The sequence below is a fragment of the Corvus kubaryi genome, unplaced genomic scaffold, assembly GCF_017639235.1.
Source record: "Corvus kubaryi isolate FWS band 111438036 unplaced genomic scaffold, C.kubaryi_AGA036_p1.0 74, whole genome shotgun sequence".
Taxonomy (NCBI): Eukaryota; Metazoa; Chordata; class Aves; order Passeriformes; family Corvidae; genus Corvus; species Corvus kubaryi.
In genome coordinates, this window is record NW_024582061.1 from 18,040,411 (window position 1) to 18,066,919 (window position 26,509).

The 26,509-nt window shown below is 40.1% G+C and overlaps 1 protein-coding gene across 1 annotated transcript in view; it reads left to right on the forward strand.

Annotated features, from left to right (window-relative positions):
• PLBD1 (phospholipase B domain containing 1) overlaps nt 1-26,509 on the forward strand; it is a 38,791-nt gene that overhangs the window by 7,036 nt on the left and 5,246 nt on the right. Inside the window, exons 2-8 of the mRNA XM_042050885.1 lie at nt 287-506; nt 6,933-7,016; nt 8,919-9,057; nt 15,584-15,748; nt 16,920-17,064; nt 23,652-23,852; nt 23,963-24,103. Coding sequence (XP_041906819.1) covers nt 287-506; nt 6,933-7,016; nt 8,919-9,057; nt 15,584-15,748; nt 16,920-17,064; nt 23,652-23,852; nt 23,963-24,103 — 1,095 coding nt within the window. The remainder of the gene's footprint in view (nt 1-286; nt 507-6,932; nt 7,017-8,918; nt 9,058-15,583; nt 15,749-16,919; nt 17,065-23,651; nt 23,853-23,962; nt 24,104-26,509) is intronic.

The window sequence follows — 26,509 nt, forward strand, 5'->3', positions numbered from 1 at the left end:
TTTTCAGAGTTTTATGTTGGAGCTGTACACTGAAAGAGTTGTAGATAACTTCCAGAAAAATAACACGAGAATGTTTAACTGTGAGCTTTTGTAAAACTCCAGTTAGTTCTCATGCCCTTTTTTAGTACATTAACATTAGTGTTGATCTCTGTAGTAGAATTAAGCCTGATGAAAAGCTATAAAATTAACTTTCTAAATTGCTAAAATACTGTCTTGACATTTCAGTATTGCACAGGAAACATTTACTTATGTTTGTTTCCCTTATCCTCTTTCTTCTCCACCACAGAACTCCGCTATGCAACTGTGTACTGGAATAGAGCTGAAAAAATACTTCAGGTCAGGAATATGCTGGACAGGAGTGGAGATGCTTATGGCTTCTACAACAACAGTCTACAGACTACAGGCTGGGGAGTTCTGGAGATCAGAGCAGGCTATGGCACTCAGACCTTAAGCAATGAAGATATTATGTATGTTGCTGGCTTCTTGGAAGGCTATCTCACAGCTCCGTAAGTACCTCAGGAAGCAACTCAATTCATGACACTTCCAGTGGATATCTGTATTTGTGAGGGCTTTTTGTTTGCTTTCATTGCCCTAAATTCCTGTCCATTTAAACATTTTTCAGCTGTATGCTGTTCTTTTAATTAGTAGCAGGTACAAAGTATAGCTTCTTCGTTATGGGATCAGGATGTGCTCTCCCCTTCTCATCCTGCAGGCTCTCCCAACACTTTGGTGAGATAGATGAGTTCTATATTTGTATTACTGGTTAAGTATTGTAATCACAAAATAATGTATGTGTAAAGAAGTGCATAAGGAGTAGCAAAAAGTGTAGTTATTTCCCCAGCCAGTAGTTAGATGACTGATGAGGCAGTTGAGAGCAGATCAGGGAGAAATGTTGGTTGCAAGGTCTGCAGGGCTTCCTTAAGGACCTTTTTTAGCAAATACTGTCAAGAAACTGCCGGGGAGCAGATAGTGAAACTTGACAGCATGGGGAGTTGTCTTGGCCAACTTAAATAAAATATACACTGTAGGCCTGAAGGCAGACTGGGGTATGTCTAGAAGGGTGAGTGTTGTCCTGAAAGCCCTGAGGGGCTGCACCTTTCCCACACTGCACATCTATGAAAAGTGACAGAATTTTGTACTTGTTACAAATCCAGTGCAGGGGTTTTTTTCTAAAATAAACAAAAAAGTCCATAACCCCAAACAGTAGCCAACCAAAAACAATAGCCAACCAAAAAAATTAACCAAACTTTGTTCTTTCCTTGACCAAGTTGGAAGACAGAATGACACTATGAAATACTCTCTGCTAGAAGATGGCAGATCTAGGTTGGACTTGATGATCTTAAGGGTCTTTTCCAGCCTAAGAGATTCTATGACTCTCTAAAGCTAGTGATATAGCTGAGAACATGACATGTGACTTGTTACTGAACAAGCTCCATCTTTTGTTCTATCAGCATAGTCATAGGAAAAGAAAAATTCCAAAATTCTGATGCCTGGCTGGGAAATGGTTGGGAGAGGTTTGTGATGGCTGCTTGTGATGTGACTTTTTGGCTTCACAAACTTTGCTTTCAGAACACTGAAATAAATACCCATAGGCTATGTTGAACAGGCTACCAAGGGAAGGTTGTCTGCTGACCATTTGTCAGATACAGCTGCTGGACAAGATGATATTCATTTAATTAGTAAGATATTTTAAGATCAGTTAATATTTATGGATAGTTCTCTGAGCATATGATAAATGTGACTCTCTAGTGGGGTTTGTTGATGAGGCACCTAGGTCTCTGGAAGTGTATAAGGGAAATTCAATAAAGTAATACTTGTCAATAACAAAACACTTCTGTGAGAGGAAAGGAGTCTTAAAGTTCATAGTGCACAACCTGTACTCCAAGATGGGAAAGGAAATGAAGTACATGAAAGATCTGAATGTATATTGTTGGATTATTCGGTGTGAGAGGTTACTGCCTTGCACTATTCAGTCAGTTTATGTAAACTGTCCCTGAATCTGGGGAATGCCAGCATTACATTTAGAATATTGTTCAAATTGGGTATTGTTCAACAGGTTTTTTTTCCTAAGGCTTTACCTAGGTATATTAATCAATAGGTGGTTAAGCTTTTGTCATACTACAGGTAGCCCAGTCTGTGCTAAGCTTGATTAGATGGCAAATAGTGCTCTAGCAGGAACAACTCAAACCCTGTTCCTCTTCTGCCTCCACAATAGATTTGTCTTCCTGGGTTTTAAGCAAACTTAAGTATATGTCTGTTCCTTTAAATGTGGTTTGAATGTGAAAGTGTCTACAGGGATTTATCTGCTGTCTTATTCTAGGCTAAATTTTAAAGGAAGGAGATTTTCTCCTTTTTTTTTTTTTTTTCCTACATGCGTGTTAAGTGAAGATTCATGGGAGTGAAATTATCCAAGTTATTCTGCTCAAGGCTTTTGCCTTCTCCAGGTCATATGCTTACTGAGGTGAGGTTGGTTCCTAGCCCTGGCTGCTCTTACTCTAGGGCTAGCAGCTCCAGCACTAAGTGGCCCTTTGTAAAGAACTGGATATAGAAGAACTAGTAACGAACAGAAGTGAAGCTGAGTGTTTGTATTAAAGTGGAAAAGTAGGGCTTGAGACTTAGGCTTTTAAGCAAAGTGGGAAATTCAACTGTTTTAAAGGAGATTAAGTGTGAGAGTGGGTTAAGATGCAAAACCAGAAGTAGCCGAAGCCTTTTTTTCTGGGGAAACTTTTTGATAAAATCCACAGAGAATTCTCTGACAAAACCTGAAAATGCTTGCTATGAATAGAATTAGTATCAAATATTATAGATACCATCTGAATCGAATTTTTTTGGCTATTTCTTTGCCCCATTGCCCATCTGTAACTGCAGTGCAAGCGTATTTCTCACTGGGGGTTGCAAATATAAGTTTTTTCTGTCAGGTTGTGTAAAGCTATTTTGGATAAAGAGGGCTTCTCCAGAAGCTGAGAATACCTTTTGAAAATGTTTCACATAAGGAGCAGAGATGAAATAGGGATGTACTCTCTTGACCCTTGATAAGAGAGAGAACCTATTATTTGAGGTTTTAGCTGCATGACCTCGGTGGGTTTTTATTTGGCAAACTGCAACTAATGAATCCTTTTATAGACTGTGTTTGCAATTTCCTAAATTGCAGAAGTGAGAACCCACTAAGGCTGCAGATGTTAAGATTGCACTCAGAACTCTATTTCTCCTTCATCTTGCCTAGAACGGAGAGAATCCTAATTAACATGCTGGCAGATAGATGTTCTATCTATGGGACAGTTAAACAAGTCTTCTGAAGTAAAACTGGGAGATAGCCTTTCTCAATCTGTAGCTTTATTCCCATCAGACTGCCTGGCCCATTTAGGCTGTCTTCAGGGAAACTCTAGCACCATCACGACTTTCCTTAGAGAAGGTGTCCCTAAACACTCTCATTCTACTTTTGCACACATTGGTGCCCACAGCTCATCCTTCTTTTTGAAGTTCTTGGTAAGAACAAGGGAGAGTGTAGGTATGTGTTTAGCTTTGGGGAAGGCTTTATTTGCATTGTCAGCCACTTAGCTGCTGGAGTGAAGACTCTTGTGTGACTTACTTGTACAAGCACCTCAGGTGGTTCAGGCAGAGCCTTCCAATGTGAAAACACTGGTGTGCTTGGTAATTGAAGAGCCTTTTAGTACATGGCTACCTCTAGTCTGAACAACTCCAAGGTCTCCAGCTGTCTTGCATCCATATGCAGTAAAGACTCCATGAAGCAGACCCAGAGTGGCTCTTTGCAGAAATCCTAGAAGTCCTACTAGAAGAGCTCCAATGTGATGAACTGATAGGAAGGAGATGTTGGTGTCTGAACCCATGTTGAAGTACAGCTTCCTGCAGAAGCTGTTGGATGAGCAGGAGCTCCAACTTGACAGTGCCTGCAATTTGGAGACCTTCAGGAATTCTCAGCTAGCTCAGATCTCACATTACTCCTAGGGCATGAAGGAGAGTTTCCAGACACAGGTAGGCCCTTAACATGTAAGCAAAAGAGTGACAAAGTATCTCTCTTAAAAGTATATGCCTTGCCTATAGTAGGAACCTAAACAGACTGTAAAATAACCAGATTTTAAAAAAATCAAAATATGAAACATGCTAGAACTGTTTTATCTTGGATTACTGGGGAAGAATTAATCTCAGCTCTAATGGTATAGGTCAGTGGTAGAAAAAGCAATAGTCAGACCAGTTCTCCAGTGATGGAAATGTAAGTCTTCTCTACAACGTGCTTCATCTTTCTAGTGTTGACACTTGATTCAGAGTATAAGAGTATCTGTATGTTTTTAAAATGCATAGTTAGATGTTGGACAAATTGAATCCTAGTGCCCGTAGCGTCTGGAGATCCAGACACTTTTATCCCAAATCTCTCACCTTTCTGTAAAGTCCAGTCATATCATCCAGCCAAGTTATTTGCTCTGGCTTTCTTAGGTATGAAATTCCTTTCCCCATTTCTAACAGAGGCCTGACTTGACTTAGTGGCAGAGCATATCCAAATCTGTGACATTGTTTTAAATCAGTTCCAATTGGGACATGCCAGGTGCCTAAAATCTGAAGCAACATTAATTTTACTCTTTCCTCATAAAGCCTCAACTGACCTGAGTTCTGTCATCTTCCTCACTAATTTAAAGAAGGAGGACTCTGCTTTTCTGGTTTTAGACTTGGAATTCTTGTCCCGGATTTGCAATTGCCTTGTGTTTGGCCTTAGATGTAATTGCAAAGCCTTACTGTAGTGATCCAGTTTAATTCAGAGAATAATGCCCTTACAAAACGCACAAGCCATGCACATAGAAGCTTTGTTAAAGCAAAAAATGCCAGAGAGAGTAACTGGGGGAAAAATTCTTGATAACCTTGGTCATTAAAAAAAAAATCAATTCCAGGAATTGTCTGTCCTCTGTTAGCAAGTAAAAGAGTGAAAGCCATTAAAGAAGGTGTTTTCAGTCACATGATTCTGAACTAACCCAGTCTCTGCATCAGTCATGACAGCTTAAAGGTACTACTGCTGTAAAATCTGCCTTGTGTTGCATAATCTTTGAGTGCAAAATAGAGAGTAGAGCTGATGGTTGAGTCTGGAAGCCTGATCATTTGTCCTGGCCTAGGCAGTGGTTAGGCCAGGATTCTAGCTGGATTTTATCTTCCTCATCTGGCTCTAATCCCTAAATGATCATCTGCCAGATGGACCAACTCATGCTATTTGCTCCTCTTTAGTGACACGAGAGCTGTGATTTCTAGTATGGAGTATGTCATGCTCTAGTTCCCTTCCTAAAATTTCTTGGGATTTTTGTTTGCCAAATTCTCTGTGAATATGCAGGGGTGGAGAATATTGATATGTTTCTCCAACTTTCTTGCTGTCTTCAAGAAGTAGGTTATGATTATTATTTTTGTAGTCTTGAGTTACATGGGAGACAGGAAGCTCTAGAACTAAAATTAGTGCTGGAGCTGCAGTTTTGTGAAAAATGTAATGGTGCAAAGCTGTTGAATGCTCCCCACTTGTCCCAGCACCTCCCTTCCACAACCTAATTCAAACTACAAATAAAAATAAACCACATTTTTGCTGGGTTAGTGTTATGCCTGAATGTGTGAGACAATTGGATTTGATTGTCAGAATGGTACCAGAGCTGAGATAAGAAGCAGCAGGATCATGGTATCAAGTTCATTCAGTTGTCTGGGAGTGGGACAGAAAGAGGGGAGAAGGTCAGTGAATGATTCTTTAATCATCAGCAAACCGTTCCATCATCTGTTTACATTCTCTAATTATGCCCTGTGGGAAACTGGGAAGAACTCCTGTCTGCATCCCTCCTGGAGAAAGCTGCCCTCATAAGTTTCACTATAGGAATTCTGTTCTGCTGGCATGTGCTTTCCTTGAGGCTAGTATCTGTTTCTCAGTGCTGTTTTCTTTCTCTCAGCGCTTGGTAGGAGATAAGTGTACTGATGACTGATGTAATTCTATCTCTCAGCTCCAGACCTCAGAGAAACAATTCTCTGCTGATGTCCCTTTGTTTTAAAAAATTTAATCAGCGACTGAAAAAAATGTTGGTTGAGTTTGACTCACATCAAGAAATGTTGAAGTTTTGTTTTGGCTTGGATCAGACAGTTACATTTCACCTAAAATGGAAGGGTGACTTGAATTTTGGGCTTGTGATCATTTCTGACAGTTGATTTCATCTTGCAGAACTTCACTTCAAGAAAACAAACAAGAAAGCCCTAACCAACCAAGCAACAAAACCCTTTGAACTTCTGTTTCTAATAGTTAATGTGGATAAAACAGCTAACTGAATTCAACAACAGGAAAAATCACAAGAATTTTGGTCTCTGTAAAAGCTGAATCTATTTAGGGCTGCCATGAGTGGGAGTTCCTGTGGTAACATGTAGGATCATCTTACACACACTTAGAAATGGAGATATTTAGCTTAAGCAGAAAGGAACATGGTTAATGGCAAGTAAAACCTGCTAGATATGCTGAAATTCTCTCTCTGAAGAGTGAGATTAACTGAATCAGCAAATAATATTACCTTCACCTCTGTGGGTTTTTTGATTCCGAATAGAATAGCTCTCCAGAAAACTATTTTTGTTGTGCTTAAATGAATGTGCTAATGCTTTCAAGATGCTTCTGGCCTACACATATTCCCTGAATGTGAAATTTTGCTGTGAAGTAGTTCAGTCTCATTCTTGCTTGTCTTCTTTCCATTGTGCAGCAGTTTGAGTAGGCATTAGCAAAGTAATTTATTTTAAGTCAACTTTTAACAATCCTTTTGTGTTACTTTTGCTATTTGTCATGCACTGGAGTATTTTCTGTGAGTAGGAAAAGCTTACTTTGTGTACTGTGTTGCTTGTCTGTCAAGGCATGTTGATTAACTGGTTGGTAAATAGAAGATGCAGAGGAATAACTCCTGTTACTCTTGTTCTTTCAGGCAGATGTATGACCATGCTGCAAATATGTATCCACAGCTAATTAAGACTCCCACCATTCGAAGTGGAGTTCAGAATTTTATGGGGTATGTATTTATTTGCTAAAAATAAATCAGTTAAGACTTGGGGTTGGAGGATGACAGAATTTTCAAGCTTTTTTTATTCTCTTCCTTATGGGCTGAGGAAAATATATGCTTCCCTTCCGTCTGATTGAATGCCATTATTATTAAAAGAAATTCTAAATATACACAAAGAAGTGCATATACCCTTCCCTAATTCTGATTGTTTCAAAGAAATGTTTAAAACCATTGCTGCCAGAGGGCGTGGATAATGTCAATGAATTCTGAAGGTCATTCTAGTAAAACTATTTTTTTGAAAAGCTGATATTTTCAATGTTACACTGAATGGCGGTCTCCTGGCACCTTAATCTTTTTAGCATTGTGTATCCTTTCCTTCTTCTGTTAGGTTAATATTTTATTCTACTACTAATATAAATTCTGTTATAGTCACAAAAGTCCTGATTCACTTTTCTCTTTAGCTGTAAAAATCAAAAGTAATTCTGCTTGAATAGTGCAGCTACACTGGTGGGGAAACTAGAAGTAGGAGAAGAACCAGGTCAGGTACTGGGAAACTCAGCTGTGATTACCAATTATTTTAATCTCCTTAGACCTGTGGTTTTTTCCATCACAAATACTTTTGTGAAATGGTCACTTATGGGGACTGGTTTTTTCCGTCTTTGCCTTGTCTTGCCCTTTCCATAAGGGGTTATATATCTGACTAATTCTGTTATTGGTGTGCATGTATAAAGTTGATTGGTTTTAGCTTATCCAAAAAATAGAACAAAAAATCTTAGTGCTCCCTTGCTATCATTATTCAGCATTGCTCTGCACTTCCTAGGGAGAGAAGTGGGATAGCTACCGTATCAATGTGTATGTGTTTTTTTCTAGAAAGACACAGCATGGCAGCTGTATTTCCCAAGATGCATTGTTGGATGAAGGGGGACAATACTAGGTGGCCTTGTATTGTTTTTCTATTGCCTCTATCCTCAACTCCTGCATTACTGCTTTACTTCATAGCAGTTTTGCAATGTGGGTTGCTGTGTTATCTTGGAAGTCCTTAGCCCTAAATGCTCTGATCACATCCCTATTTCCTTGGACATACTTCTTGCATCTTGCTGCTTCTAGAAAGCTAACTCTGGTTGGTTTTATCACTCATATACTGCTGGAAGAGTTTGTTTCCTTTACAGGTTTGTCCTATTTTGCTACTTTACATAGTGCTGAATGGATAGATACAGGAGGATGGAAGAGGCCAGCATCTGGTCCTCATTTCCTGTGGTTCTTTTGTGGCCCTTTGTGCATAGCAAAAGCAAATTCTGAGACATCCTTACAATGTTGCTGGCTCTTACCCTAGGGTCTGTTCAACTTGTCTTGCCTCATGCTCTAAACCTGGGTGATTTGGCTCTTGACTGGATCTGGCACAGGGTACAGTTGTTTGGCCTCCCACCTGTTACTCAGAGGAGCATAGATGTGGTTCTCAGGCAGCATTTGAGCACCACCAGCAGAAAGCCTTCATTGCACTTGAACCTGGGGGAGAGAAGGAGGCTCTTCAAATGTCAATCTATTTTTAGTCTTAAATAGGCATTTAAAAGGGAATGGTTCATCTGACCTATCAAATGCTTGTTTCCCTTTACTGACTGTATGGGAATGCTAGATCTGCTGTAGCAAAGTCCCCCACAAACAGGGAGTCCAACTCTTTCTTTGACACTAAAATCTGGTAGAGGCACATGATTGTAGGGTATTTTGCCTAAGTCTGAACATTTACACTTGGAGGATATAATGTTTATATCTTCAGGATTTCCAAAGCATGATTTGCCTCAAATCTCTAGTAAAACTGGACCATCTGGGTCATAATGTATTTGTCCCTTCCCTGCATTATCAATTATACTCAAAAAAACCCAAGAAAACCCCAACCTGTTTGTTCCTCTGCAGGAAGCAAGATCAATGGACAAGACAACAAATCAGAAATAATAAGGATGACCCATTTTGGAGACATGCTGGCTATATTATTGCACAGTTGGATGGTCTGTACATGGGAGCCCTCGAGTGGGCTAAACTTCATAAGCGAACAGTAAGACTACTGCACCTCTTTTTCAGTAGCTGGGGCTGGGATGTCAGTGGACAAACATGAGAGAAGGGGATCTGCTTTCTAAAAATAAAAAACAAAAGTAGGATACTTAGTAGCAAGTACTCATTCTGCATGCCATTCTGCAAAATCTTTAGTGACTCTTCAGTGTAGATACTGTGACTGAGCACTCAGGTCATGTAACCACAGATTCTTCATAAGGGACTTGGAACCCTGGACATTCGTGTGCTGATTATGTTGGGGGTGGCTTTTGCATCCCTGTGAATGTTGGAAGGACAGACACTTCTAAAGTGCTCGTTGGTGTCACTTTACAATTGTTATTAAGCAAATGACCCTTTAGGTATAAAGAGTGCCTGTAACAGCATGAATCAGCATGTAGGGAATGCATTAAAGCTTTCATTCTTATTTCCAAGCATTAGATTTCAAATCTTAAAAGCCTTTCTGTTTTAGTGTATGTTTTACTTTACTAAATGACTTCTCCTTTTCTGTCTTTAAGTCTCAAAAATTTATGGTTACAAAAGATATGGTCTGTGGCAGGTCAGATGGAACAGGTTTGGGGGTTTTGTTTGGTGGTGGTTTCGTTGCCTTTTTTTTTTGTTTGTTTGTTTTTCTAATTTTTCTTCAATTGCAATTAGAATTGTATTCCAGATCGTCAGCTTGTATAATAGCAGAACTCCTTTAACTCCAGTAGAGGTATGGCAATTATAATGCTGTCCAAAGGTCTAATACCTAATAGGCTTTTCAGTGTGAGAGGAAGGACTTGAATAATTGTAGTTGACTGTTTTACCTGGGTTAACCATACCAAGAATTTTGAGAAGTTGGAAGTCCTGAATTATAAACAATTGCATTTTAGTAAAGTGTACATCTTTCTTGTATAGAAGTCACTTTGGGGCTTTCATGAATGGGGAGCCAGCTCAAACTGGAAAAAAAGAAATGTGTTCATAATAGTAATCCATCTTGAGGGACTTGAGTTTGTAGGGGAAAACACTAGAAACCTTGACTTTCTAGGAAAAGAGCACACTAATTGCCTTTCATAACTCCTGTATCTGAAGAGCCCTGTCAAGCTCACCAGGTTGTTGGTTTTTTTTGCTGCTTCAGAATCTTTTAGATTCATGTGGGGGGAAGGGAAAAGTGCTGGTTTGTGTCGGAGTTATTTCTTTGTAATAGGCATGTCCTGCCTGCGCGGTATGTTCCCTGATGCTTGCTTATTTAACTGTGCATTTGATACTAAGAAGCACTGACCTCTGAAGTGTCTGAATAATTTTTATCCTGTTTTTAGAGATCTCCCTGGCATGTCTGTAAAAAAATGGTGCATTTAGTGAGAGTTTAGATATGTGGTTCAGGCAGAAATATTTGTGTCCTCCATTCTTGAATTATATGCAGGAAATTTTTTTTTTTTTTTCCTTTTCTCAAATGTGCTTGCAGCAATTGGTGGGATTAATTTTGGCTGTTTTCCATGCCAGTCACAATTTTAGCTTTGGACATTATTACCGATGTTGAGATGCATATACTTTTATTCAAAGCAGAAATGTTCACCTTGTGTGTATTTCTTACTTGCAGTGGTGCTGCTGTTTCCTCTCTTTGCCACAGCCAGTAAGTTAGCATCAGTCCTTACCTTTGAGTACGTTTTGGACAGCTGCTCTTGCAGCTAGGTCCTTGGTTTTCCTTGGCATCAAAATGATACCTGACAGTTCTGTAAAAGTACAGGAAGTTCATTTTGTTGGATACCATGATACTTCTTAAGTACTTTTGGGAGATTAGGCTACAACTGTGTACACATACTTAACTGCTGTTAGGATCTCCTTCAGGAAGCAGAGCTGGAAGACTATCGCTCTGAGCTTACATGGGTAATAAAAACAGGTGCAGATGCAAAGTTCCAGGCTTTGACGCATGCATTTATCTGAGAATCAGCCCAGCTTCTGTAAACTATTAGCACTTAAAAGCCCGAACTAAACTCACAAACCAAACAAACAAGCAAAACCACCACCAGTATCTTCCTTATTCCTTGGGATTAGAGAAATCCACCATCCAAAGATAGGTAAATAAATCTACCTAATTGATTTTTTTCTTATTTTTAAGTATTGTACTTTGGTTCAATTAACCCAATTGTTTTGATGTTTTTTTGGACAACAACTCCAGCAACAAGTATTTACTTTTCTGTTACTCAGTTCTCACCTTAAAATAAAACAATCAAAGACATTTCTTACTGAAAGTCTCTGTAACAAATTCTGCATGTTTTTAAAAACAAATCTCATTCCTATTGCACGTTTTCCTTAGTGCTTTGAAAGTCTCTTCTTACCTCTTTCCTTTGGTAGATACTGTTTTGTTTAATTGAAAAAAAAATCCTTTCCATGTGTTTATTGTCTTTGGATTATCATCATCGGGAGCAAGTTGATCTTTTGATCTCTACTAGTTCAGTAGTTTGAATTCATGATGGTAATGAACATCAGAAATACTAAAAATACCTGCTGTGTGAATTTGCTGTTTTTCTTTTCCTTTTTTTACCCACACCCAAACAAAACAAAAGAAACCCCCCAAAACCCAAACAAAATCAAGCCAAGACCCAACATGTGACAGTCTTTGTTTTGTTGCGTGATGTTCTGATGTTCTACTTGCTGTTGGGAAAGCTGTGTGACTTCTGAATTCAACTGATTATTCTCTATATGTAGAGGGCAATTGTTCCCACTGTCTTAAGCTTAAAATAAGAATAAATGCTGTAGAAGAAAGGCTGGGAAGCTTTTCCCCTTCCAAAATACCAGAGACGTGAGAAAGAGAAGGGGAGGAGGAGATGGGTTTTGAAGTTCTTATGTTCCCCTGCAGCATGAATAATCATACATGGACAAAATGCTCTCCTGAACACTGAGAAGTTGTTTGGTTGGCAAGAAAAGGCTAAAAGAGATAAAGGGGATGAAGAAAAGGAGCTATGTTTGCAGAGTCTGTGGATTGTAACACTGAGCACTGGGCAAAGTTGTATAGAACTGTTTCCTTTTCAGGAGAATGGAAACAAGCTGTTTCATGGCTAATCTGCTTTTAATTTTACACATTTCATGTTTCAAGTTTACTCATCAGCACTACACATAACCTTTTCAAACTTGCAAGTGGTTGGAGTTTTACGTTGGTGGATTAGTTGATGTGCACTTTGAGGAAGCCACGTGACAGGTCTTTCTGTTGTCTGCTGCTATGGATGGTAGTTTGAAACCAGATCCAGATACGTCTTAAGTGAGAGTTGGATTATGTGCACACAAGTCACTCTGAAGTGTTCTGGTTTTCTGCTCTCCCCTAAACTTCAGATCTGCTTCACTTGAATATTGTAGAACCGTTGTGTCTGCCACAAGTAACTGAGCCTTGTTGCAGAAAGAAAATTTGGACTTTGAATGGTTTGATATCAGTACTAGTATTTTTTTTTTATTCTTTATGAAGCAAATGCTTTGTAGCATCTTGTTCTAAACTTTGGTGTTTTTATTGCATGGAGTCTGTCCTCCTGAGGACTATTTTGGGTAGGTGCTTCCATTAAGACCTGCATGAAGGCAATGTACATTGTAAACTTCTGTATTTTGAATTTGATATTTACAGGTATCATTAAGAGTGATGTCAAAATTTGAATACATCTTCATCTTAAAGTGTAACATTGTTCCATCTGGTTTAGCAACATTTTATGTCCAGTAAACAAACCCAACCCTTTTGTCAAGACAATTTCTGAGGGAGGGGCACTCAGAGAACATAAAGCCTTTTCATTTGCCTAATGCTCTACCAACGCTGTGATTAATCTTGGGCTTGTCTATGCAGGGATATTACTCTTGAATAAGGAGGTGTCAGGGTTTTAAATACTAGAATGACTCCAGGATAACTCCCTATTTGTACTTCCTTATTTTGTACTGAGAGTGCTCAGGCTTGGAAAAGTTACTGGAAAACAATTGTTACAGAATAACTTGCCTATTTTAATGTCCCGTGTAAAGAAGGCTTTAAGGCTGGTTCTGTCCTTTCTGCTGCCCTTTGTAAGTTTATTTCTCCCTACTTGTGATGTAACTCAAACTCAAATTGATTTTTTGTTTTGCTGTTCAGGACAGTACCTAGAGGAGCCACACATTCTAGCAAAAGGACTTTTGCTGTGGCTTTACCACCTCTCTGCTTGTCAGTTTAGTTTATTCATTCTTCTTCAGGATGTAAACCATGTATATAAGGAGTTTTCCTGGCATTGCTGTGTGAGATGAGAGAAGGTGATTACAAAAAACTGTAATATACCCTATATCATGCACTTGTTATGATGCAGTTTTTTGGGTCTAATTCTTGCTAGTGGACACTGATTTACTCCTCACAGAGAAGATTTCTCTATGTATCCTGGACATCAGCTGTAGTTTTTCCAAAAATAGGGTTCTCAGCCTTGTTGTGGCAGATGCCTCAGACCACTCCTGAAATTACCAGATTTGTCTTGCAGTGCAGATTCCTGTGTCTTCTGTTTGAATACATTGTTTTATTGAGGCTCCAGAGAAGCACTGTACTTATGTGATGTCACATCAGACAGTTTTAAACACAAAACCAGGTTTATTAAAAGAGAATAATGAATTTTTGGAAGTAAACTGAAGTGAAATTGGCTTGACCCTCAAAAAGGGAATGAAAACAGAAGCCTAGGGGGTGCTTAACAACCTAGTCTGTCTTTTTCATCTCTGATACTTTGGCTGGCTTTGGCAGCTGGCAGCCTAATCTCACCCAGTGCCTTAGGAATTTGCATAACCTGTGCTTTGTTTGAGTGGGTCTTTCCTCCTGCTCACTGAGCACCTTTCCGTGCCCAATGAAAGCTTCATTGCTTGGCACTTTTGTTCTAATTTGAATGGACTTCCTAATAGTTACAGAAGTTAAGAAAGTAAGAAAGCATAGAAGTGTGAAACTTAAAAAATACACAGGCAATTCTGACTGATGCTGTAGCAGTATCAGTGTAGCTGCCTGAAGATCCTACAGTGAAGGCAGATTTTACAAAGGAGAATATGGAGTGGTAGCAAATGGATGTTAAGTACAATTAAAATGTCTTGGGGCTAGCTTAGCAATCTGATATGCAAGCCAGTTTGCTCCCTTCCTGGTGGTACTGTACAGGGATGCCCATGTGAATCAGACATTGGAAAATGGCTTTTTCTTATTTTGTGGTGGGTTTTCAGTGCAGCTGGATGGGGAAAAATGGTGCTTAAACAGTGCCAAGTCTCTCTATATGGTTTCCAATGAAATAGAAGTTGTGACTGGTTTGTAACTGATTCGTACCTCTAAGTTGCTTAAAAGTATCCGAAGACATGTCTCTTGGTGTTGCTTCCTGTTTGGATCCTACAGCAAAAACATGGTGAACTAAAGCAATGTGACATACATGAAAGTTTGTTTTGGATTTCTTCCTCAGACTATAGCCCCTGTTGGGGCCTTCTGCCACAAATGGGTTTAGTTGTCAGAATGGCTTATTTCTCTTGCTTGTCTTTGTAAGCATTGTGGGAAGGTTTAATTCCTTCCCATGGGATACATGGACTGGTGTTTACATTATTTCTGGTTTTCCTGTTGGTTATTCTCTCTGCCAAAACAGCAGATGGATAACACAGAATTCAGCCTTCTGAACAAAAAGTAAATGGATTTGATGCTGTTTAATTTTTCCTTGTCCCCCTTCATTGGGGTTGTAGAGAGGTCAGCTATATGGTTTAGTAACAGTGATTTATATTGCAAGCAATGTGTTTCTTTGCCATATGGTTCTGTGGCATTATAAAATTACTATTCACAGCCCTAAAGTGATGTGTGTTCTGACTCCTTTTTCTTAAGCCTTGCCTTAAGTAAAGGCATGGTGAAATCAAGAACAGGAAAGATTTAGAAAACGGTATTTGAAGGTTGAGGTTAAACCACTATTAAGCTCTTATTTTGATGAGGCAAAGTAAGAGGAGGTTCTAAAGAGTGTGTTGCAGAACCAGCTGAGTGTAGTTAACCCTGTTAACCCTGGATAGCTCCAACCATGTGGAGTTTTCAAAAGCACATAGCAGAGTGCCTTTTGACTGACTTACCTTTTTCAGCTAGTTTGACTGGTATTGTTAACATTGTTTCCCTCATTCGTTTCTTCCTCCTCAGTCCTGAGGATGTCTTAAATTGCAGTGTTTATAAAAATCTGAGAGCTCCCAAGAGCATTAGTGGAAGACTCTTCAAAGACATCTAGATAAACAAAAAAAATTAAATCTTAGCTCAGTGTACCAGTAACAGCAGACTGATGGGTATGCTGCTTGCAAACACACACTAAGGTTTCATAAGCTACAGTTATGTCTTCCTTTTTGCCTCGGAAATCATAGCATTGGTAATGCCACCACAAGGACCAGACCCTGAAAGTTTCCTCAGTGCCTGGGGCCATACTGAGTGTGAGCATCTGGGCCTTGTCGGTAGGCATTTCATAGACCATACAAGAGCTTCCTTTGGGAGCAAAAGAAAAATTCTAACCACTGAAGTTGTCTTGATGCTTTTCTGTCTCAAAGCATTTTTTCTCTTCTTCTTCTTTCCTCAGCCACTGAGCAACTTTGATGTCCAGTTTCTGAATGCAGTTGGAGACCTGTTGGACCTTATTCCTGCATTATTTGATTATTCTGCACGGGGTGGACAATGCGATGTGGAGCCAGGAGGCCATGGGAGATACCAGTGGGACATGGGACACTGCTCTGCACTGATCAAGGTGAGCACCAGAACTTAATCTCCAGTGACTCTGTTGATTTGCAGTGCCATGAGTGTACATTTCTGGAGTCTTCCCTGTTCGTGTTGCATATGCATGAAGAGACTTCTGTCAATGATCAAGTTGCATTTATGCAGTTGACATTTGTGCCTCCGTAGGATTTTGAATCCAGTTTTTCTCACTTGTGTTCAAGGGGAGGGAAAAGACCAAACCAAAACCACAGAGATGGATGGTGAAAAGCTGCTAGAATTACTAGGGAATGAGGTACTACCATGGAGAGGAGACTGGAAGAGAGTAACTCATTTCACCTAGAGAAGTGAAGTCTGAAAAGGGGTATTATGAGTGAATACAAATACGTTGGGCAAACAGGGAGAAAAGGAAAAAGATTACTTAAACTAAAGGACGGTGCTAACATAAAAACAAATGGGTGCAAGTGGGTAATGTTTTCTGTTAATAGTCAGTGATGCCCTTGAATGTCTTTCCAATGGGATGATGACAGAAAAATCTCCCACATTTTTAAGATAAGTGACTGATGCATCATGGTGGCAATTACATTTTTCAGTTAAAATTATTAAGGATTTAAGCAGCATCTGGAGGCTCCATGTATTGCAGAGCAACAATATTCATCTTAAATTGAGAAACATTAATTGAAGCATTTGCCTACAGCAAGAGGTTTCTGAGCTAACAACAGATCATAGAACCAGGGAAATATTTTGAAGAGATGTACTATCAATATATATATTTACCTTTTCAAACTGAATTTACTTGCATTTTTAAGTGCTTCTGTACTTCAGCTCAAAGTGAACTAGGGGAATTATCACAGAAACAGCATGTTTTAAATTAATGTTGGATATGCTTGCAAAGATCTGATCTGAATGTGTGAATACAAATATTCAAAATGAAACTGGGGAGAAAAAACATACCATGTGATGCAGGTATCCCAAATAACCCCAAGGTGTTTTATTTTGAACATAACGCGTCGGCAAGAATTGTTTCCAGAGGTTTCGGAAATTCATATAGTACACAGTTAAAAACAAAAGAATCTGCTCTTTCTTCAACAATGCAATTAATCAAACTACTTAAATCAAGTAGTTCTCCTAGTTTCTATCAAGTAGAAAAAATGCAGAATACTGTGGGGTCTGAAATTATTCATCTTTCTGCTTCTGTTTTCCAGGTTCTGCCTGGATATGAGAATATATATTTTGCCCATTCCAGCTGGTTTACTTATGCAGCCACACTGAGAATATATAAGCATTGGAACTTCAATATAGTTGATCCATACACCAGCACCAGCCGTGTCTCATTCAGTAGTTATCCAGGTAAAGTCAAAAAAACCAAAACAATGTAGATATTCAATTTGGAATGGACCACCTTACTGTCTTGTGGCTGTCTTGGCTGTGAAAAGGATGGTAACTCAACAAGCACTGGCTTCAATATACCTTGAAACTTTCAGCCACCAAGAGGACAAAATGCCACCTTGAATTTTCTGTCTTGAACATGATATTGTTGTTGTTGTCTTTTGTTGTTGATTAATCACCTTCAGTGCTCTGAATAGCACTGGTTAAATATTTTACCTCTGGCACAAACATGCTGCTTGGAATTCTGCTTGTGTAGTCTGCAGTCATCTCAAGTGTTGAACTCCTCACCTTGCCTGTAGCATTTGCATGTTTGGTAATAACAATTTTGAGCACTTCTGTTCACCAATGTGACATGACTCGTGGTGTAATGGGATTATTACTGAGTATCAAACACTTGCTGTTCAAAAGTCTATTGGCTTCTTTGATGTTGGGTTCAGAAGCCTTTAGTTGTTTTGTTGTTCCATCTTCCTCTTCCAGCTTCTCTATAAGCTGTTGTAAAAATATTTTTTAATGCTTATTTGGTGTGTCAGTAATATAGCCAGCCAAAATATTTAGAGTCTCTTTTGGGAACATTAGGCCAAATGTTAGAAACTGCCAGAAAGTAATGTTTCGGTGGCAAAATATGTACTATTGCTACAGAAGAGCACCAAGAAATAGGAATGTGAAAAACCAAATCTATGACTCCCTCTTAGAGTTGACATGGCATAAATTTTAGAGGTGAAATTTCAAGTTCAAAAATACCTAAACACGCAAGAATCTCCATAAAACATTTTAAGTGAAGTAAGTACTGTAGGAGACTATCTCATTCTCATGAAGTTTTGTTGGTTGATGATTTCAAAACATGCTTTATTGAGTTACGGTGCCTTACTGCAGGGGTCTTTCATGGCAGGGACTCCTGAGACTGTGACTGGGAAAATGTTTTGAAAAGCAGTTGCATTCATTTCACATTGAAAACAAGCCTTTTTCTTTGGGGTTCTGATCCTCCTCAGTGATCCTCCTCAGGAATGCAACATTTTCTGACAACTGAGATTTTTAATTTGAGGGAGGGGTAGAGGTAGTCTGAATGTTTGTTAGGTGTACAGTCTTTCAAGAGCTTGGGTTATCTGTGATTGCCTTGGAGGAATTTCACTCACTTGTTGCAAGAAATCTTGCAAGCCTCTGTAATTTGGTAAGAAAGCAAGGGTTTCTGATCTCTGTTCATCACGTGAATGTTCACAAGGTTATTCTGGCTCTCATGTCTCTCAGCTGAAATACTGATGATGGCACTACCCTTCACAAGAGTGTGGCTCTGTTTAGCAACTGTTGTGTGCTGCATTGTGCTGCAGATTCAAAACTGGGGATCAAGATCAACCACACAGAGTATTTATTATTTTATTTTTAGTGGGTGTCTGTGGTGATGTCTTCCGGTTGTTCCTTTTGTGGATTCTTTGTATAAGGAAATACAAATATTCAGACTGATAAAGCATACTGTGTGGCAGGATACCTGAAAATCAGCTACTGCTTTGCTGAAATGGTTATGGTCTGTTCATTAGTGAACAAGATCCCAGTGTGCTTTCCTGAGAGTGTTGAGGTCTGCAGAGATGGCTTATTTTTTAAAGCCTCCTATTGCCATGTGGACTCTGACATGGTGATGTGGGAAGGTGTACCAACAAAACTGAGTGAGAACTGTTGCAAAGCATAGTTCCCGTGGCTACAGTGAAGTTTGAGAGGCTTGTGGTATGCAAAGTGTGCTCACTTGGCTGCCTGATTACAGGGTGCTATCACAAGCACTAGACAAGCATAGTCCATTGACTGCAGCAAATTGCATTAGCTGTGAGTGTAGTTCACAGACTTGCAATTTTCCATGGGATGAGTAAGCACTGGCTTAGTAATGCGCTAGGGACATCACGTAGGAAGGCGGCAACTGCCAAATTCCTCTGCTCCATGTTATGATGAGAGAGGATATTTTCAGAGCATCTGACTCTGGAATCTGCAGGTCCTGGCCATGGTTCAACTTGACAATTTTAATGTCTCCCTGCATAAATATTCCCGCTCTTATTCTCTGTCCTGATGGACACTAAGAACCAGTAAGAAAGGGCAACCTAGTAATCTCTCCTGAATAGTAACATGATCCTATGAACATAGAAGTATTAACTTCTGGAGGAAACAGAGCGCATTAAAAGATAGGTGCCCTTCCAGGCCTTCAGTGGCACTTAACTGAGTTATTCAAAGATTCTTGTCATCCAACAAGATTGGATATAAAGTAAAACTATGCTGCTGTCCAAAAGCTGTGTCAGAAAACGTTAAGGAGTCCTTTGTCTTCTGAGAAGGAATGTGCCAAATCCATGATTTCTCCTGGGGTCAAAGAGTAAAATTATCCATATTATTTATTTATTTATTGAATTTCAGTAAAACTAGACTGCAAAAATTAGTATTGACTCAGTTTAGAGGTTCTGAGGCTATTGATTAACCATGATTTGTGTTGGGGTGTGCATTGTGGTACAGCTGGAGGGCCTTGTACTTCCTTGCTCGTGTTGCGACTGAGCAGGTAGGAGGACAGGCAGGAATTACAGAGTCCATCCCAGCTTCCCCAGCAGTTATCTGTTCTGCCACCATGTTCAAATGTCCATTGTTAAGAGCATATCTTCTCTTTGCTGCTTTCTCTCCTTTGGAGTAGCAGTAGTTCTGCAGAGGCACAGTCAAATGGGAATTAACTGGAGTTGTAATCTCTGTTTTTGCAGCATTTCTTCACTTGCTGCTCATTTCTGCACTAAATCACCTTAATCCTCACTTGACCTCTGCTCATAGTCTTTGTCTGCAGAGCTGCACGTAGGACAGTTCTGTGAACTTTGGAAAGGAGGAATGTCTCTGAACTGAAAGCTTGAGTTTCATTGTCTTTTTCAAGCTCTGGACATAAGTACTTCCTGTGGCTGGTGAGTCAATGCACAGCAGAGAGAAATTGTACAGAGAATGTTACTGTTCCTCACAAATGTTGAGTGAAGATGTGCTCATTTGGGGGAGTAAGAAAGTGATGATAGAGACAAGGTAGGTGCTATGTTTTATACCACGTATCTAGTGATGGATCAGACAGAAACCTGCACCTCTCCTCCCTCTGTGTCCCTTTTCCCCCTGCCTCCAGTCACTTCTTTACACTGCCCATTGAGGCATTCAAAGAAATGAGCCAAACTAACGGGTAAAATCTGCCATTTTCTTTGGATAGCAGGGAGGTTGCAGCTTCCAGGATGTCCATCTATTTGGATGGAGCTCTTTTGAACTCCATTTAAGAACGGGAATGTGCCATTGTGACCAAGCACTCTGGTTTGGATACTGCACTATCTTCTCTGTGCTGACCCACGGTGTTTTAAAGTATGTTAATTTGATTTTAGCAGTTTAAACAAAATAGCTGAAGAAGACGAGTTGAAGAATTTTACTTCTACCTTTCCTCCTCTGGTCTGCTATTGGGATCTTTCTTGGTTGAGCTAGGCTGTGATATGGGAGTGAGGTGGCACAGGTTGTCTTGATGGATGACTATACATGTGCTGCTAAGGCAGGAGAGGGAGGTAGTTTGTGTCCCTTGCTTTGAAATAATCTGGTGTTAGTGCAGCGTTCTCCTTCCCCACAGCTTGAGGAAGAGCTGGGAGGAGCAAACCATGGAAGGGATGGTAGCCCTTGTTCTCAGGGATCCATCTTGCTCATGAGGTATTGCCAGACCATTTCCTGCTTCCCTGCTTCCTCCAACATCTGTTTAAAACCTGGAGGAAGCAAAGGAAAGTGTCTGGTGAACTTTGGACATGAGATCAGAACTGTAGTGTGGGATGTGCTATTTCTTAGTGCCTAGGAGAGGTGTGCAAGTGGAAGGAAGGCAGCTGATGGGTCTTGACATGAGAAGCAGCTACTGGTTCTCCACTAATCCAGAGAATACCTCTACTTTCCCGTGTTCAAGTGTGTTTATACACCAGAGCATTGGGCATCTCAGCCAGGAGCTACTCCCATCCCTGAGCGGTGTGCTAGACCTCATAGCTTTGACTTCAGCCTGTAAAGCTGACCCTTTCTGCACTTGAATGAGCACAATGACCTTTTAAAGCACCAAAAAAGCTGATGCCGTCTGGTTCAGAAAGCAGCAGTCTACCTCTTTTGGAACAATAGCAGCAGGGAACGTGCTGCCACCCACATGTTCTTTGATGTGCTTTCTGGAGAACACTGTGGCTCAGATTGCAAAAATGCTTTGCTTTGCTTGGCTGATTAATGTCATGATGAGTGAAACTCCAGACTTTGGAAACTTCAGTTTTCCAGTGGCATTTGGAAACTGAATCTAAATGGCTCAGATCCAGAAGATGCTATCAGAAGTACTTTTGCTTGTTTCTATGTAGGAGTTGTCAGGTTCATTGGAGGAAGGGGTTAAAAAAAAAAATTAACTGAGTGTTCTGACAAAAACAGAGTGTGGGTTTACAGAGATGGTTTTACAGGGAAAAAAAAAAAGAAGAAATGTACAGTGAGATAATACCTTCAAGTACAACAGATTCTCATATGCACTTAGAAGAATGGCAAAAGAGGACATCAAAGGTCTGCTGATATCTCTAGACTTCTCTTCCCAGGTTTTATTTTTGTGGATGTCTTTACTGTGGGTAACCTGTTGCTTGTGTTTTAGCTTCCCTTTGTTTCAGGGTTGCCTGTGCCTTAAATCAAAATGGTAAATGCCATCTTGGAATAATTGGGCTAGTAATGGTGTATCATGGAGGGCATGTTGTGTTATAAAACATTGCAGAATAAAACTTGGTAAATACTAAGGCCCAGAAGGAAATCCCCTTCTTTTCAGCTTAGCTGAGCTTTGCTGTTTATTTGAATTGTGGAGTTCAGCCTTCAGTTAATTCAGCATCATTCCTTGTGTTAGCACTTGCTTTGAGTCAAGTTTTTCTGTTCTATGTCAGCTATTAATTGAAATCGAAGAAAGAAACTACTTTGTTTTGAAGTGGGGCACTTGGCATCGTCACCCACAGGAATTGATGCTCAATTCATATCACAGTTGTTTTAACAATTTCAATTATTGTCTCTGTTTGGGCAAGCACCACTTGACTTGTTATGCAGCAGATTATTGCTAGAGTATCCCATGTCTTTGTATAAAATAGACTGTCAGAGCCAAGTTTAGGATGTTTCTCTTGTATTTACTTACTTGAGAGAGATCTCTGCTGATAATGTACATAATGTATTGACTCTCTTCCAATGAGTAAAATACCAGCTGCCAGGGTGCTCAGTCTATTCTATACTGATATTTTTTTAGAGAACAGGTGACCACACAGTGTATTTTCCTGGATCTGTTCTAATTTGAGAACTTGCTACTTGAAAGAAATTTTGCTGAAATAGAGCCCTTAAACATTACTTTTGCTTGAAGGTGGTCTGCCTTTTGATAAAAGCACAGGAATAGGAGGCAGAGCTGGGTTGTCTTTCTTGCTTTCATAGGTTGGTGACCTTTGTTTGCAGATTGCATTAATAAAGCTTGCTGTGGGAGATTTCATAGAGGAACTTGGCTATTATGGTGTTGCACAGCATTTTAGCATTTTGTACTCTTTGAAGACTGATACGATTAAAAACTTCCTAACAAGAGTTTAGGTTCTGTATGACTTCCCCACCAGGAGCTCCGTTAACAACTGTTCTTCCCTAACCTGGCAGCCACGTGTCTGCTGAGTAATCTAAAAGCCAGGTTATTTCTGCTGTACAAGTAGTCCCCACACTATCCAAGGCACAGCTGACCTTTGCAGCTCTGTATGCCACCTCCTGGCGAAGGATTTGCAACTGGACTTAGTACTTCTGTTGGCATGTAACCTGGAAGGGAATACTGCCCACAGATCCATCGCTGTATTCACTTTGCAGAGCTGGCAGGCATAAAAAAACCCAGTGACAATATGTCAGAAGGAGGAATAGGTAGAGCTTCTCCTCATATACAGGATGTGGTTTATGATTTAAGAGAGACCCATTTGTTGGAGATGCTTTTAAGAATACTTAGATGGGAAAAGATTAAACTAGAAGAAAGGTTTTTCGGCTTGATTTAATACAGAAGAGGTTAATTAAGGGGATTAATTCAAATTAATTAAATTAATTTCTGTTGTCTTTACAGAGTAAAAATCTAAAACTGAAACCGGTTAATGAAAATGTCTTTGTGGAGTTTGTACTTTGCTTTGGTTTTCATTGTTGAATTTTTATGGTTTTTTTAGTTCATTTCTTTGTTAGAAACACTCGATAGGCATTTAGTGTCTGTAATCCTCAGCATAAGAATAAGACATAGGTTGACTTATGGAGCAGCTTCCAAGCTTGGCATACAAATACAAAGCAAATGCTTTAGACAAAGAATTAGGTGTCTTGAAAGTGTGACAGTTTCTGGTTTCAAACTCTGTTGACAGGTGGGACTAAAGCCCTTGCAGAAGTTACCACCTCATCTTTAATCTTTGTACAGTTTGATTTCACACACACATGCATTGACTCATCCATATCCTCATGGCTTGTCTCTCTGTTTTGTTCTATGAGTATATCAAAGCTTCACAAAGATAACAAGTTTTGTGTTATTCCTGTTTAAGGCTTTTTGGTGTCCCTGGATGACTTTTACATACTAGGCAGCGGCTTGGTAATGTTGCAGACTACCAACAGTGTTTTCAACCAAACCCTCATTAAGCAAGTGGTGCCTGAATCCTTGTTAGCTTGGCAGAGGGTCCGCATTGCCAACATGATGGCAAAGGATGGCAAAACTTGGGCAGAGACCTTCTCAAAGTGCAACTCTGGTAAGTACGCCTTCATATGCATCTTAGGAAAAGAGATGTGTTCCCTCTACCTCTTGTACTCGTTTCCTTCCCTTGGCAGGACATGTAACTCTCTCTGCTCTCATACCTAGGAACCTACAACAATCAGTACATGGTTCTAGACCTGAAGAAGGTCAAGCTGCAGAGGAGCCTTGATGATGGTGCACTGTACATTGTTGAGCAGATCCCAACCCTTGTGGAATATTCTGATCAAACAAATGTTCTCCGGAAAGGTAATAGCTCCTACAGTAGTTATTGGCTTAGGAAAACCATCTCTTGATGCCAACTAAGAATTGTGTTTTGTACCAGGGAAGGGTTTGTTGAACACTAGTCCTGAGTTTAAAGTAAGGAAGCTTTGTGTGAGCAGCCCTCTATAGCTGGGTCAATTGCAATGTATTCATTTATCTGGTACGCTCTGGCAGCAATGCAGTGAGCATCTGTGTCTCCTAGAAGCAGAGGAGGGAAAAATAGACTTTGTCTCCTTGCTTGCTTGCCTCCTTGCCTTTTTTCTGGTAATATTTTGCCCTGTTGTAGAGACTGATGAGGGAAAATGTGAGATCTGTTTGGAGCAGTACTAAATAACTGTAATGCTATTTGAAATGGTTGTTGAGTGGGTCACCCTGCAAGAAGATGAACTTTTGAATACCGAAGAAGTTCTATGTTAAATTCATCTCCTGAACTTTTCTGCATCTCTGTTTTCTGATAAATATTTGCTCTTTAAAAGGTTCTTTAATTCCCTAGCAAGACTAGCAGTAACTTGATGGAAAACAAACAAAAATCTTGGTGAAGCAAAACACTCACTGTCAGGTTTAATTCACAAGTGTTTACTAGACACTTACGTCAGCAACAAAAAGCCTGAGCCTTAAGTGTGTCTGGTGCTTTGTGCTCCTTCCTTTAATCACATGCTGAGGGGATAAATTGATGAATTGCTCATCATCAAAATGATGGGAAATTTGTCTATATTAGCAGCTGGGGTTGTTTCTGTTTGAAATTTTTGCTTGTGTCTAGCTTCTTGGAAAGTTCTGGCTTATTCCAGGCACTGCCACATTGTCAGTATGGTTTTATAAGATACTGATAATTTGGAAAAGTCCCATGTCTCTCCCTTACGCATATCTGGCTCTTTTGGCTTCCTTTGCCTTGGGCTTCTCAGAGCTGTGTTGTGTGTGGGGTGCAGATAAAGAAGTTGATGGAGACCCTCTAGCTCTGGCACTGGAAATACTGCAACCCTGTCATGGCAGTGTTATACCTGTGCAGAGAGGCCGGGCTTGGCAGGTACCCCGAGTTCCTTTTCAGCAATGATTTTGGAGCAGCTGTGTGGCATTCCCTGTAGGACTGAGCCCACCTCCTGGGCTTGGGCACACCGTGACCACTTCTTCCCTCTGAGATGTTGTAGCTACTCTATTCTTAAAGGTGGTAGCACATATTAGAGGTTACACGTTACTTCACACCTACAGTGTGTCTTTTCCCAGATACCTAAAGGTACCTTGTGTGTGTTCGATATCAGAGCAGTCAGTCTCTGGGAGCTTAAACAATAGAACAGCCCTCAGCACACAAGGTGGGCTAAGCTGCTGAAGTGCAGCATTGGAGACCTCAGCTGCTGTAAGACGACACTGCTCCTGTAAGCAGCAGATCTGTCCTCCATGCCATGCAGGACACCAGACAAGTCCCATCAAGGCCCCTGCCCTGTTCCCAGATGCTTGGAGCAGCTCAAGTGAAGGAGGTTTACCTTTCTCAAGATCAGTGCTGGCCTAGTGTTTGTAGAATAGCTGACCCTGGCACACTCCATCATTGCTATGTTGCTGGTGTCCAAAGATAATGCAATTTGGGCACTCTGGTTTGGTCAGAGTGAGTTTGCCATCAGCACTGCCTTTTTAAATCTCTTTGAAACATAAACCTAGAAACAACAGAGAACGAGAATTGAAATCTCAGGTGAACAAAGGCAGGTATTGCTGTAGTAAGCCTTGTACTGAGGAAAAAGGAAGCATTTCCTTATACAGGTTTGAAAATCGAAAGTCTTTTTCTTTATGGCTTCTGTCATCTTGTTTTGTAGGCCAGTGCAGGTGAGTTCTCAAAACCAGGCACCTCTTATATTGTCCTTTCCAGGCAAAGATGTCCAGGTGCTTTCTGTATATTGACAACAAAAATGCAGGAATCCTTTAGAAGAGGTGAAGGAGGACAACACTGTCTTTGGTGAAAGAACAGGTCACAGGAGCAGGCTGCAGTTCATGTTTCTTGATGATGAATGAGTAATGCATCAAAAGCAACACATCAGAGCAAAACCTGGGATCTGAGTGTCTTCCACCATACGTGCAATATTCTCATTGCTCTCTCTCTCAATATTACTGATACCTTTTGCTCTGAATGGGCAGAGGAGGAAAACATTTTGATTCAGGGAATTTTTGCTGCCTTCATGTCATCCCCCTTCCCCCACTTTCAACCTTCCAGTCTCTCTTGACTTGTTTTTTTGTTGCTGTGCACCCTACCAGGTTTCACTGCTTACATCAGCCCTTGCATAAAGCCTGGCTTAGGTTGACTGCTGCACTCTCTGCATGGGATTTGCAGTCTTGCAGAGCCTGAGACACAGAAGAGCTCTTGCTGGAGGAGAAGTTCAATAGCTTCCTCTGTTTTAGCAATTTTAA